Raw genomic sequence first — 15401 nt, 5'->3', positions numbered from 1 at the left:
TTTGCATATTTTCTATGAAAACCAAACATTTTAGGCCAGTATTCAGGGAACTGAAAAGTGTCCTGCTTCCAGAGATCTAAATACATTGCCAGTGGTGTTAATAGCACGAGGAGAGGATCTCTGATATGTTCCAAACAGAGCCAGCATGCAGATAATGATTCCCAACTGATCAGAGGCCAACTTTTTCAAGTCCTTTTAAATAACAACATGCTGCACTCCTCTTTGAGAGGACTTGTCAGCTTAAACACAGAGCTACAATAAAAACTCCATAGCATATCTAAAATAATAAATGCCTCTGTAATGAACACCAGATAAGGATTACATTAGGTATTCAGTCAGGCCACCTTACTGTCTTGTGCTCAGCAGCTCTCCTTGCTGGAGTCTGGCTAATTTTGACCACAGACACTTGCCTCTCAGTGTTCGAGTCTGCAGGTGCGATTAGCTTGGGCTCTCCCACACTCATTTTCATTCTACAAGTATGCATGTCACCTCCATATCTTTAATACAGGCATAGAGGAGTAAGAATTCATTTTGAAATCTCTTTAAAAAAAAGGCTGTTATTACCTTGGGTGACAATTGCTCACATTTCTCCGACAGCTGCAATTCTCCATTGCCCCAGGCCAACCAGAGCGTGCATCTGCAGTCCCAGATTCTGGTGATTAGAAACAGTGGATGAAAAAGGCAAAAACAATGCTGAGTAGCATGAACATTACAGAATGTTGTTTAAGTATTAGCCTATTGAAAGTACTTCAATGGGCAAATTTCCTTAAGAAAATACTCTTGCGTGAATTAATAATGTCTGAAACTAACCTTGCAGGGAAGTGCCAGGAATACCAAGAAAACTTTGATCTAAAGAATCATGAGATGCAGAACGCTGGAAATAAAGCAGCAACATATAACATTCATTAAAAAATATACTATTTCACAGTTTGCCTCAGAAGAAATGACTGTGAACTTGGAAATAGGTGTCTGATTTAAATCAACAAGTTTAATGATTCCTGTGAAACCCTATCAAGATTAATTTGTTTCACCTTGTCAGTCTATAAAATTAATGTCATTATTTCAGAAGGACAACACCATAACTGAGTTACTATTTGAGATAATTTTTTCCAGCAACATTGTCTATTAAAATGGAGTAAAACCTTTCATTTAGAATCATTTCAAATTTATTAAATATAGAGAGCGTTATCACATGGATCCAGAAGACCTGACATCCCCAAGTCCCCAGAGCTGTAAAACATCCCTACTGACCAAAAAGCACCAGAAGCATGCTATCCCTAGTTAAAACAGCTTGCAGCTCTAATGCATTCTTAAGCCCTTCTCCAAATATCTAGAGGTGCACAATTTTTTCCCCCCAAGGTCCTTAAATACCTGACAATGACAGTTGTGATCAGCAAAAAAGCTGGGGTTGCTACAGTTGAACGTGCTGAAAAAACCCATGCCACCTGTCTGAAGATTATCCTCTTTACTGTGGGAAATCTCCTGACATTTGCTTGCGGAAAAACAATGTCCTGGTATAAATTTCAGTCGCTTTACTGGTGAACAAGGAAGAGGGTATTGAAAATTTCCTGCTCTTTTAACACTGGAAATTGCAGAATATCTTTGGACAGGAGAATTAACAAGAGCATTTACAGTTTCAGGCATCTGTATTCCTTCATATTTCCTGAAATTTGAAGCTGTCTGAAGCTCAGGAGATTTTGGAACAGGCTTCCCACACAGTTTCTCAAATTCTACATCACACTGTTTAAGGGACCTCTCAGAAACACTTAGATTACTCTTCACTAATTCTCCTTTCTCTTCAAGGTTCTGTGAGTTTAACAGAGGTCTTGTCAATGACAAAGGCTTTAGGTATTCTCCAGAAATCACTCTGTAGTAGAGTTGGTCAAATGCAGCATCTATTTCTTTGTCTGTCTTTGAAGAACTCTGCTTCCAGGAGGAAAATGATTCTTTGTGCTGGAAAGAAGTTATTTTTTGAGGATATACGAACACATTTGATGATCTTGCAGGAGAACAATTTGTGGTAGGTATAGAATTGTTTCTATTGCCATGGGAACTGCAAGCAGATGAATACAACTCTGAGGTACCAACATAGAAGTCAGTTTTCTGAGTCTTCCTCTCTTTTACAAGATGAAATGCTCTTGAATCTGAACTAGCAGTAGACGTTATAAAACTGGGTTCTGAGAAATGTTTGTAAGTAAATGTTTCACCTTCTGTGTATTCTGAATTCTTTGGTGAGGCAGTAGTCTGTAATTTATTTTCAACTAGAAATGTCTCTCCTATTCTATCCATAACATCAGGAACAGCATAATGTTTGCAGACTTCTTGGCTTTTTCCAGATGCCAAAGGTTGTTCTGAACTTGAGTCAGAGTAGTGCATTATTTTGATTTCATTTGTATCAGCACATGCATAAGGCACCAGACCAGATGGTTTACTAATGGGGCAACTGTCACAACAGAATTCTCTGCTCTCATTCCCATAAGTCAGATTTTGGTTGTCTTCACTTCTACAGCGACACATCTTGTGAAATCCTTTCTTCTTTAGTTCACATTTACAGGGTCTGAACTGTCTCATTTTGTCTACAGTGATTCTGAGCCTTGGTCTTCTAGAATGCCGTCTCTTGGACCATAAGTGTCCAAACAAGTACTTTAACACTCTTCTCTGAGAATGCTTTGCCATGAGCTTTGTAAATATCTCTACCATTGCTGGATACAAGCTTGAAAGAGTTGGACTGCTCAAAGAGCATTCCTCATCTCCAAGGATACTACCACATGAAGTCATGCTCAGTTCTGGACAAGGTCGATGTCTGGGTGAGGCTATGGTATTTGATGAAATGGGAATAGCAGAATGTTGTAACTGTGGATATTTGGATGAAGAACATTCATTTGAAAACTCTAGCTTCTTTCTGCAAACAGCAGCTTGATTACCTATTCAAAAAAAAAAAGCAAACAAACCAAAACCAAACCAAAAACTACAATGAGTCAAAAAACAAAACAGAAGACAGAAAAAATCCAAACCTATAAAGGCACTTCCAATGATATACTGTAAAACTTAAAACCAACTGCATAGGATTCAGATAGCCTTACTGATTGTTAAAAAGAAAAAATAATACACTTCCTAACCATAGGGAATTCACATATTAGACAGGAAAGAAATTAAACGTATTGGAAAAAACACAACATTCAAAGTACCATAAAATGCAGATACTCTCTGCAGGGGTAGACTTTGCCATTTTGTGACTCGTGATCAGAACTAACAGCCTTATCCAAAAGGTTTTGTAACTTATTTGCTGTGTTCCTTGAAAGCTTTGTACTTGGCTAGTACAAGTGCAGCTTTTGCTTTCATAAATTATTATTAAAATAATGCTTTCTGTAGTTGTTAAGCCTAAAATATTTTCACTAAAACTCTTAGGCTTCCACCAAGCCTGGAAAGGTTCTGAGCAAAGTTTATGTGCAAAGTACCACTCTGACTACAAGTTGCCAGCAAAGCCACTGTATTACATTCTTTGAGTTTAAAATAAACAGAACTAAAATCCACTGCTTTCACTGAGCTAAATGCTGCTGAATTTTGTAACTATGCATATTTATTCCCGAGGCTCCATAAGAAAAGCAGGATTTATGTACACAAGTTATTTCCTTTGTTTTCCAAATACATTTTACTAAAAGAAAAATCAAATCAAATTGTCCTTTGAAATGCAACCTATTGAAATTTTCAGCAGGATAAATAAAGCCCTTGTACAAAATAAATATTCCGTCTAATGAATTATAATAAAACCATATAGTTAAACAAATATATTTGACCAACAGACAAAAGTCTTAATTTTACCAAGCAGTTCTCGCCCTGGCAATGTTGAACGATGACTTTTTGACGAACTTGGTGTTGTTATCTGAAAAACAAAAAAAGTAAAAAACAATCAAATGTTCTGAGTTTTTTGCGTGTTAAAGATACCATCAAAACCTTACGTGTGACTCCCTTGCCTCTTGCTGTTCTGGGTCAGGTACAGTTATGGTCTTGAAGGGCTCAGCCAAGTTCAGACAAAGCGGAAAACATCTAGTCTGAGACTTGAGTAGCAAGTTTCAGGAGTTACTAGTTAGTCCTGGAAAGCTATTCATGATTTTTTCAACTTCTACTTTATATGTCATGTATTAAGCCCCACCCCAAATATAAGAATTTATCCATGGATATATATATCGACACACAAACACACACACACTCCTGAATAATCTAGATATCTCTGACAGCTCCAGCAGAAAAGAGAAGCTGTATCCTGACACTTCACCTCTGATCTTCCTCTCCCCCCAAATGAAAGCAAAGCTAATTCTTTCTTTTGTCCTCTACGAAGGTCAGATTTAGACTTTTAGGAAAATTGACAGCTCAAAGATCAACCTGCACATCCGGGATCCAAGAACTAAATATAAAAGTAAAAAAAAAAAGGGAACATAAATTTATAAAACATTTGCTCTGTTTATTACATATGATAGCTGTCAAACTGCCAAGATCTACACAAACATTCAGCAGAAGAAGAATGGGAGAGCCACAGAAAAGTTGTGTTAAAATTCATTTAACTGCTACCCAGTTAAGGAGCTTTTATTTTATTCTAACTAGTTAGTAACTTAGAATAGGAGAAATAACAGGAGAAATATCTTACCGTTATCCATTTGGGAATATTTCTCTCATCACCTTGTAATATCACATCCACTGGAACTCTTTTTTTCGTTAGGATTTGTCCATCATCTCCATTCAGATTCTTGGAGGAAAACAAAATGGATTATTTGCATTTACTGCAAATTAGTATTCTTCAGATGAGGATTCGCAACCGACATAAAATGATTTTTAATGAACACATTTTAGGCAAAAATTCCCCCGCAAAACACCCCTCCCCACAAATCCCAAGAAATAACTACAAGTGAAGATATATAAAAAGGGATAATTAAAAAGGAATACTCAGGGAAGTGCACACGCTGCCTTAAAGATCCTCTGATAAAAACCAAGAAACAAACCACACAAATAAAGAAAAGAGAAAAAAAGAAAAATGCTTACAAAGCACTAATAATTACAGCTGCAAATCTCTACTTGTATTCGTAACATCCTGTGAAAATTCATATACAAATTAAGGTCTATCCTGCAACAACCCTCAATGTAAAGTCTAAGAAAATTTTGCAAAAAAGCAATTAATTAGTCAAACGGTCATTTTCAGAAGCAGATTGCATTAGCTGTTGTCAGAGAGAAGACACCAGCACAGTGCCAGACAAGCAAGAAAAGTAAATCCCATTTTTGGCAATGCTAATTCAGCAAGCAGAACACAAGATTAAAATGGCTGCATGCACCAAGTGTGTGTAATATTTCTCCTTAACACTGTAAATACTCTGGCTAGTCCTGACCATGGTCGAGGTTGGGAAGCAACAGCCAAAGATCCCAGCCTGCTTTTGTTTCAGCATTACCATTATTTCACATTTACCATTTGCTTCAAATCACGTTCCCCATTTATGCTAGACTCTCAGGTGAATGACCATACTTTTTATAAGTGTTTTCACCTTATGATTCATCTGGTTCCTCTTTTTCCTTACGTACAGAAGCTTTTCTCAGGGCTGCCTGTTGATGCAGTACATTGTAGGGCTTTCTCTGGCCCACTGGTATGAGCAAGACCATAAGATCACTTGTCACTGGTCTCTGTGACACTATTTATTGAAGCCCTCACCTGCTAAAAATGTGCATTAAGATGCAGATGATAGCATGTCTTCTGCTGAATGCATCAACTGCATTTGTGAACTATCCAAATAGTTAATAATTTCTACTGAATCATTACATTCCATTAGACAACCAAAAGTTTTACCTTAAGTTGAACACTTTTCAATTTTCTTTCTACTGAGGCTATGTCACCACTTTCTTCACCTGCAATTTGAAGGTAAATATAAAATAAAATATAGCTGAACTCAAAACAGAAATGTTTTTAAACACACGCGGTGTAACTTATTGACTACCCTGTTTTCATTCTAGAAAATAGTTTTCTACACTGTAACTTTAAACTGCATCACATTTCCATTTCAATTCCAACTGAAAAGCATGGTTTGGGGCTTCATAAATGACTTCAGTGGAGCAAAGAAGGGTAAAGAAAACTGGTTTGCAATCAGTCCTTTACGATTTATATTAAACATTTCCGAGAGGAAAATATTTTTAAAGCCCCTTCCTTTGTGGCTCTCTAAGACTCATTAATCATTAATGCATAATCCCTGACACATTCCTAAATATCCCAAGAAAGAATGCAAGGACTTTTGCTCACGCTTCCTCTTAGTAGCATCCTGTTGTCAAGACCACCTCAGGACTCTCAAGGTGAGAAATAAGGCAGACTTGAGAATATGAAAAAACATGACAGAATTCTTTACCTCAGTTTTAGGGATTCTGTGGGTGGGTTTTTTCGTGAATGAAATGCAACAAAATAGTTTTTTTCCTCGATGTAGCCAGACCTCCCAATTCATCATTAGCTAAAATCAGTCATCCATCAGCAAAAAATATATGCCTGCATTTTTCAGATGCCCTGATACCTGCATTTCCCTGCACTCACCAGAGGGAAGGAAAAGGGAGAGGAGAATAACTCTGGAAATTGTGAGCAAAAAAATCTTGGTTATGATACCTACCACAGCCCTGCCTTGTCACAGAACTCCTAAATTGCTATTACTCTTTCCGCCATACAATCTTCTTCCTCCACTACAATTGGGCACAAACCTGTCACATTGCTTTCTAAAGGTTCATCAAGATGAACCTTTAGGGATTGCTACAAAAATGGGCGCTTCTTGGGATAAAGGGAACAACTCCTGTGTCACGGAATGGTTGACTCCATCACACCCATCGTACATTATTAAAAACCAGCTTGTGTCAAAGAATGAGTTGATTTGTAGACAGGTGGATAATTCTTCTAAGGGTGAATCCTCAAAAAAATAACTTTAGTGTGTCTGCAACGTGCTGGCAATCATACTTTCAAATCACTGGAACTTCAGTAATTAGCAGGTGGGCCACAGCACAGAAAAAGTATTTTCTCTAGGGAATCTGAAAGTGGCTTTCAAGGCCAAAAGGGAAATTCAGTAACACCTTTGCACCTCAAAGGCAGGACGGAGAGGCAAAAAGAAAGCTTCTACCTTTCTCTCTGAAAAGTATGACCTTTATTACAGAAAACTATTTCACAGGAGGTGCATCCAAAACACTATTATTCCCTCAGTTATAAGTTATTTATCACTTTCTCCAAATTAATTCAGTCTTCTCTGACAGCATCCTGCTAGATACAAGTAACTGTTAGATATACTCTGCCATGCTACTTCCTGAGAAAGCAAGAGGGAAATCCTAATAACTTTCCCTATTGAGGACAGCCTAACCCTTGCAGGCCCAGGTGAGAGCTATTCCACTTGACTTCTACCTGCTGTAGACAAGTTTTGCACACTTGCAACACAAAACCAGGGTATAATACCGGGAAGAAACTCCACCTTCCCTGAGAAGTTGTGAAGTACTCTGAAGGAATACTACAAGTGGAAAAGGCCTGCCAAAGCTAAACTTTTAGCTGGAACAGCTACTGACAGATTTCTTTCCTCAAGTTCATATGCCCTACTGGTAAGCTTTAACGTATCAAAAAACCACCAAAAGCCACCCAAGAAAAAAAAGCCCTGAAAAAAACACACCCAAACTACCGAAAGCCAAAACATCACACATCCCAAGCACCACAGTGCACTCAATTTTTTATGTGAGGAATCCAATCCCAGATCCCCAAGAATCTAATTTCTACATCTTACAGCATTTGGAGATTGCTGGAACTCACAGAGGTTTCTACCAATCCTCACCAGACCCTTCTTTGTAGACCATTCGTAAGAGGAGGAGGAGGAGAAGGGGATAACCATTTTATTCTATGCTGCTATGAAAACACCAGAGTCTGAAGCACTTCACTCATCCCAAAAGTGCAGAAGGCAAAGGAACGTACAAAAGCCAAGCTACAGGTGCCACTGAAATAGTTTCTGTAGGTTTCTTTGAGCAGCTTGAGCAAAATGGCATGCTTTCTAAATTGGCCCCAATTATTTTATCACTCAAATGCTTATTTGAAATTATCCTCTCAAATGACAGCAGGAAACATTTCCCTCAACAGGGAAGTAATCACCAGCCTTAGAGGCAGCTATGGAGATGAACAAGCTAATTTAATACAAGAATACTTAAACCCCAAGTTAACCATACTCTCTACTGCAACTTCTCTTTCAGCCATTACTGCTGGCTACATTCTAGCTATAGCAAAATCTAAGAAAAAGAGTGGAAGTTTTAATTGGCTCAAGAATCAAAAACGTTGAGTAATACCAGTTTTAAATATTACAAAAAGCCCATCAAAATCAGTGGCCACTAATTAATAAAATCAAAACATTATTTGGGGATACAAAATCAAGACCTTCCCCGAAATGAAATATTTGTTCTCATGAAATTAAATAAATCCACATTTTGTAACTAATATATTTAACCAACAGACAAAATTCTTAATTTTACCAAGCAGTTCTCGCCCTGGCAATGTTGAACGATGACTTTTTGACGAACTTGGTGTTGTTATCTGGAAAACAAAGAAAGTAAAAAACAACCTAACGTGCTGAGTTTTTTGCGTGTTCAAGATATCATCAAAACCTTACGTGTGACTCCCTTGCCTCTTGCTGTTCTGGGTCATGTACAGTTATGGTCTTGAAGGGCTCAGCCAAGTTCAGACAAAGCGGAAAACATCTAGTCTGAGACTTGAGTAGCAAGTTTCAGGAGTTACTAGTTAGTCCTGGAAAGCTATTCATGATTTTTTCAACTTCTACATTATATGTCATGTATTAAGCCCCACCCCAAATATAAGAATTTATCCATGGATATATATATCGACACACAAACACACACACACTCCTGAATAATCTAGATATCTCTGACAGCTCCAGCAGAAAAGAGAAGCTGTATCCTGACACTTCACCTCTGATCTTCCTCTCCCCCCAAATGAAAGCAAATCTAATTCATTCTTTTGTCCTCTACAAAGGTCAGATTCAGACTTTTAGGAAAATTGACAGCTCAAAGATCAACCTGCAAATCTGGGATCCAAGAACTAAGTATAAAAGTAAAAAAAAAAGGGAATATAAATTTATAAAACATTTACTCTGTTTCTCACATATGATATCTGTCAAACTGCCAAGATCTACACAGACATTCAGGAGAGCCACAGAAAAGTTGTGTTAAAATTCATTTAACTGCTACCCAGTTAAAGAGCTTTTGTTTTAGTCCAACTAGCTAGTAACTTAGAATAGGAGAAATAACAGGAGAAATATCTTACCGTTATCCATTTGGGAATATTTCTCTCATCACCTTGTAATATCACATCCACTGGAACTCTTTTTTTCGTTAGGATTTGTCCATCATCTCCATTCAGATTCTTGGAGGAAAATAAAATTATTTAAACACATAAAAATTATTGGCACAGGCAACTTCAAAATGATTATTCACATTAACTGCAAACTAGTATTCTTCAGATCAGGATATGCAACCCGCATAAGGTGATTTTTAATGAACACATTTTAGGCAAAAACACCCCTCCCCACAAATCCCAAGAAAGAACTACAAGTGAAGATATATAAAAAGGAATAGTTAACAAGAATACTCAGGGAAGTGCACACGCTGCCTAAAGATCCTCTGATAAAAACCAACAAAGAAACCACACAAATAAAGAGAAAAAAAGAAAAATGCTTACAAAGCACTAATAATTACAGCTGCAAATCTCTACTTTTATTCTTAACATCCTGTGAAAATTCATATACAAATTAAGGTCTATCCTGCAACAACCCTCAATGTAAAGTCTAAGAAAATTTTGCAAAAAAGCAATTAATTAGTCAAACGGTCACTTTCTGAAGCAGATTGCATTAGCTGTTGTCAGAGAGAAGACACCAGCACAGTGCCAGACAAGCAAGAAAAGTAAATCCCATTTTTGGCAATGCTAATTCAGCAAGCAGAACACAAGATTAAAATGGCTGCACGCACCAAGTGTGTGTAATATTTCTCCTTAACACTGTAAATACTCTGGCTAGTCCTGACCATGGTCAAGGTTGGGAAGCAACAGCCAAAGATCCCAGCCTGCTTTTGTTTCAGCATTACCATTATTTCACATTTACCATTTGCTTCAAATCACGTTCCCCATTTATGCCAGACTCTCAGGTGAATGACCATACTTTTTATAAGTGTTTTCACCCTATGTTTCATCTGGTTCCTCTTTTTCCTTACGTACAGAAGCCTTTCTCAGGGCTGCCTGCTGATGCAGTACATTGTAGGGCTTTCTCTGGCCCACTGGTATGAGCAAGGCCATAAGATCACTTGTCACTGGTCTCTGTGACACTATTTATTGAAGCCCTCACCTGCTAAAAATGTGCATTAAGATGCAGATGATATCAAGTCTTCTGCTGACTGCATCATCAGGCATGTGGAAACTACTCAAATGGTTAATCGTTTCTATTGAATCAGTACATTCCATTAGACAACCAAAAGTTTTACCTTGAGGTGTTTGTCTTTAGATTTTCTTTCTACTGAGGCTATGTCACCACTTTCTTCACCTGCAATTTGAAGGTAAATATAAAATAAAATACAGCTGAACTCAAAACAGAAATGTTTTTAAACACACGCGGTGTAACTTATTGACTACCCTGTTTTCATTCTAGAAAATAGTTTTCTACACTGTAACTTTAAACTGCATCACATTTCCATTTCAATTCCAACTGAAAAGCATGGTTTGGGGCTTCATAAATAACTTCAGTGGAGCAAAGAAGGATTAAAGAAATCTTGTTTGCAATCAGTCCTTTACAATTTATATTAAACATTTCGAGAGGAAAAAATTTTTAAAGCCCTTTGCTTTGTGGTTCTCTAAGACTCATTAATCATTAATGCATAATCCCTGACACATTCCTAAATATCCCAAGAAAGAATGCAAGGACTTTTGCTCATGCTTCCTCTTAGTAGCATCCTGTTGTCAAGACCACCTCAGGACTCTCAAGGTGAGAAATAACGCAGACTTGAGAATATGAAAAACCACGTCAGAATTCTTTACCTCAGTTTTAGGGATTCTGTGGTTGGTTTTTTCTTGTGAATGAAATGCAACAAAATAGTTTTTTTCCTCAATGTAGCCAGACCTTCCAAATCATCATTAGCTAAAATCAGTCATCCATCAGCAAACAATATATGCCTGCATGTTTTCTGATGCCCTGATTTCTACATTTCCCTGCACTCACCAGAGGGAAGGAAAAGGGAGAGGAGAAAAACCCTGGAAATTGTGAGCAAAAAAAATCTTTGTTATGATACCTACCACAGCCCTGCCTTGTCACACAACTCCTTAATTGCTATTACTCTTTCTTCCATACAATCTTCTTCCTCCACTACAATTGGGCACAAACCTGTCACATTGCTTCCTAAAGGTTCATCAAGATGAACCTTTAGGGATTGCTACAAAAATGGGCGCTTCTTGGGATAAAGGGCTCCTGTGTCACGGAATGGTTGACTCCATCACACCCATCATACATTATTAAAAACCAGCTTGTGTCAAAGCATGAGTTGATTCGTAGACAGGTGGAAAATTCTTCTAAGGGTGAATCCTCAAAAAAATAACTTTAGTATATCTCCAATGTCCTGGCAATCATACTTTCAAATCACTGGAACTTCAGTAATTAGCAGGTGGGCCATGGCACAGAAAAAGTATTTTCTCCAGGGAATCTGAAAGTGGCTTTCAAGGCCAAAAGGGAAATTCAGTAACACCTTTGCACCTCAAAGGCAGAACAGAGAGGAAAAAAGAAAGCTTCCACCTTTCTCTCTGAAAAGTATGACCTTTATTACAGAAAGCTATTTCACGGGAGGTGCATCCAAAACACTATTATTCCCTCAGTTATAAGTTATTTATCCCTTTCTCCAAATTAATTCAGTCTTCTCTGACAGCATCCTGCTAGATACAAGTAACTGTTAGATATACTCTGCCATGCTACTTCCTGAGAAAGCAAGAGGGAAATCCTAATAACTTTCCCTATTGAGGACAGCCTAACCCTTGCAGGCCCAGGTGAGAGCTATTCCACTTGACTTCTACCTGCTGTAGACAAGTTTTGCACACTTGCAACACAAAACCAGGGTATAATACCGGGAAGAAACATTGCCTTCCCTAAGAAGTTGTGAAGTACTCTGAAGGAATACTACAAGTGGAAAAGGCCTGCCAATGCTAAAATTTTAGCTAGAACAGCTAAAGACAGATTTCTTTCCCAAGTTCATATGCCCTACTGGTAAGCTTTTATATATCAAAAAAACCACCAAAAGCCACCCAAGAAAAAAAAGCCCTGAAAAAAACACACCCAAACTACCGAAAGCCAAGAACATCACACATCCCAAGCACCACAGTGCACTCAATTTTTCATGTGAGGAATCCAATCCCAGATCCCAAAGAATATAATTTCTACATCTTACAGCATTTGGAGATAGCTGGAACTCAAAGAGGTTTCTAACAATCCTCACCAGACCCTTCTTCGTAGACTATTCGTAAGAGGAGGAGGAGGAGGAGAAGTAGATAACCATTTTATTGTATGCTGCTATGAAAACACCAGAGTCTGAAGCACTTCACTCAGTTACCCCACAAATGCAGAAGGCAAAGGAACTTACAGAAGCCAAGCTACAGGTGCCTCTGAAATAGTCTTCCCAGGTTTCTTTGAGCAGCTTGAGCAAAATGGCATGCTTTCTAAATTGGCCCAAATTATTTGATCACTCAAATGCTTATTTGAAATTATCCTCTCAAGTGACAGCAGGAAACATTTCCTCAAGAGGGAAGTAATCGCCAGCCAAGAGGCAGCTATGGAGATGAACAAGCTAATTTAATACAAGAATACTTAAACCCCAAGTTAACCATACTCTCTACTGCAACTTCTCTTTCAGCCATTAATGCTGGCTACTTTCTAGCCATAGCTAAATCTAAGAAAAAGACTGGAAGAACCAGGAATAAAAAACATTGAGTAATACCAGTTTGAAATATTACAAAAAGCCCACCGAAATCAGTGGCCACTAATTAATAAAATCAAGAAATTATTTGGGGATACAAAGTCAAGACCTTCCCAGAAATGAAATATTTGTTCTCATGAAATTAAATAAATCCACATTTTGTAACTAATATATTTAACCAACAGACAAAATTCTTAATTTTACCAAGCAGTTCTCGCCCTGGCAATGTTGAACGATGACTTTTTGACGAACTTGGTGTTGTTATCTGAAAAACAAAGAAAGTAAAAAACAACCTAACGTGCTGAGTTTTTTGCGTGTTCAAGATATCATCAAAACCTTACGTGTGACTCCCTTGCCTCTTGCTGTTCTGGGTCAGGTACAGTTATGGTCTTGAAGGGCTCAGCCAAGTTCAGACAAAGCGGAAAACATCTAGTCTGAGACTTGAGTAGCAAGTTTCAGGAGTTACTAGTTAGTCCTGGAAAGCTATTCATGATTTTTTCAACTTCTAAATTACATGTCATGTATTAATTCCTACCCCAAATATAAGAATTTATCCATGGATATATATATCGACACACAAACACTTCTGAATAATCTAGATATCTCTGACAGCTCCAGCAGAAAAGAGAAGCTGTATCCTGACACTTCACCTCTGATCTTCCTCACCCCAAATCAAAACAAAGCTAATTCTTTCTTTTGTCCTCTACAAAGGTCAGATTTAGACTTTTAGGAAAATTGACAGCTCAAAGATCAACCTGCACATCAGGGATCCAAGAACTAAATATAAAAGTAAAAAAAAAGGGAATATAAAATTATAAAACATTTGCTTTGTTTCTTACGTATCATAGCGGTCAAAGCGCCAACATCTACACAGACATCCAGCAGAAGAAGCATGGGAGAGCCACAGAAAAGTTGTGTTAAAATTCATTTAACTGCTACCCAGTTAAAGAGCTTTTGTTTTAGTCCAACTAGCTAGTAACTTAGAATAGGAGAAATAACAGGAGAAATATCTTACCGTTATCCATTTGGGAATATTTCTCTCATCACCTTGTAATATCACATCCACTGGAACTCTTTTTTTCGTTAGGATTTGTCCATCATCTCCATTCAGATTCTTAGAGGAAAATAAAATTATTTAAACACATAAAAATTATTGGCAGAGGCAACTTCAAAATGATTATTCGCATTAACTGCAAACTAGTATTCTTCAGATCAGGATATGCAACGCACATAAACTGATTTTTAATGAACACATTTTAGGAAAAAATCCGCCCCCCCCCAAATCCCAAGAAAGAACTACAATTGAAGATATATAAAAAGGAATAGGTAACAAGAATACTCAGGGAAGTGCACACGCTGCCTAAAGATCCTCTGATAAAAACCAACAAACAAACCACACAAATAAAGAGAAAAAAAGAAAAATGCTTACAAAGCTCTAATAATTACAGCTGCAAATCTCTACTTATTCTACTGTATTCTTAACATCCTGTGAAAATTCATATACAAATTAGGGTCTATCCTGCAACAACCCTCAATGTAAAGTCTAAGAAAATTTTGCAAAAAAGCAATTAATTAGTCAAACGGTCATTTTCTGAAGCAGATTGCATTAGCTGTTGTCAGAGAGAAGACACCAGCACAGTGCCAGACAAGCAAGAAAAGTAAATCCCATTTTTGGCAATGCTAATTCAGCAAGCAGAACACAAGATTAAAATGGCTGCACGCACCAAGTGTGTGTAATATTTCTCCTTAACACTGTAAATACTCTGGCTAGTCCTGACCATGGTCGAGGTTGGGAAGCAACAGCCAAAGATCCCAGCCTGCTTTTGTTACAGCATTACCATTATTTCACATTTACCATTTGCTTCAAATCACATTCCCCATTTATGCCAGACTCTTAGGTGAATGACCATACTTTTTATAAGTGTTTTTACCTTATGATTCATCTGGTTCCTCTTTTTCCTTACGTACAGAAGCCTTTCTCAGGGCTGCCTGCTGATGCAGTACATTGTAGGGCTTTCTCTGGCCCACTGGTATGAGCAAGACCATAAGATCACTTGTCACTGGTCTCTGTGACACTATTTATTGAAGCCCTCACCTGCTAAAAATGTGCATTAAGATGCAGATGATAGCATGTCTTCTGCTGACTGCATCATCAGGCATGTGGAAACTACTCAAATGGTTAATCGTTTCTATTGAATCAGTACATTCCATTAGACAACCAAAAGTTTTACCTTGAGGTGTTTGTCTTTAGATTTTCTTTCTACTGAGGCTACGTCACCACTTTCTTCACCTGCAATTTGAAAGTAAATATAAAATAAAATACAGCTGAACTCAAAACAGAAATGTTTTTAAACACACGCGGTGTAACTTATTGACTACCCTGTTTTCATTCTAGAAAATAGTTTTTT

General features: G+C 37.6%; 1 protein-coding gene across 1 annotated transcript in view; it reads right to left on the bottom strand.

The window, feature by feature from the left end:
- Positions 1-15401, bottom strand: part of LOC135295142 (uncharacterized) — a 46532-nt gene that overhangs the window by 2287 nt on the left and 28844 nt on the right. The window contains exons 18-29 of the mRNA XM_064411240.1: positions 15225-15283; positions 14009-14107; positions 13198-13258; positions 10525-10583; positions 9317-9415; positions 8509-8569; positions 5831-5889; positions 4646-4744; positions 3823-3883; positions 1372-2924; positions 811-874; positions 565-652 (exon numbers count right to left, since the gene is read on the bottom strand). Coding sequence (XP_064267310.1) covers positions 565-652; positions 811-874; positions 1372-2924; positions 3823-3883; positions 4646-4744; positions 5831-5889; positions 8509-8569; positions 9317-9415; positions 10525-10583; positions 13198-13258; positions 14009-14107; positions 15225-15283 — 2362 coding nt within the window. The remainder of the gene's footprint in view (positions 1-564; positions 653-810; positions 875-1371; positions 2925-3822; positions 3884-4645; positions 4745-5830; positions 5890-8508; positions 8570-9316; positions 9416-10524; positions 10584-13197; positions 13259-14008; positions 14108-15224; positions 15284-15401) is intronic.

Source organism: Passer domesticus, chromosome 2 (assembly GCF_036417665.1).
Source record: "Passer domesticus isolate bPasDom1 chromosome 2, bPasDom1.hap1, whole genome shotgun sequence".
Classification (NCBI taxonomy): Eukaryota; Metazoa; Chordata; class Aves; order Passeriformes; family Passeridae; genus Passer; species Passer domesticus.
This window is presented reverse-complemented; position numbering and strand designations above follow the sequence as displayed.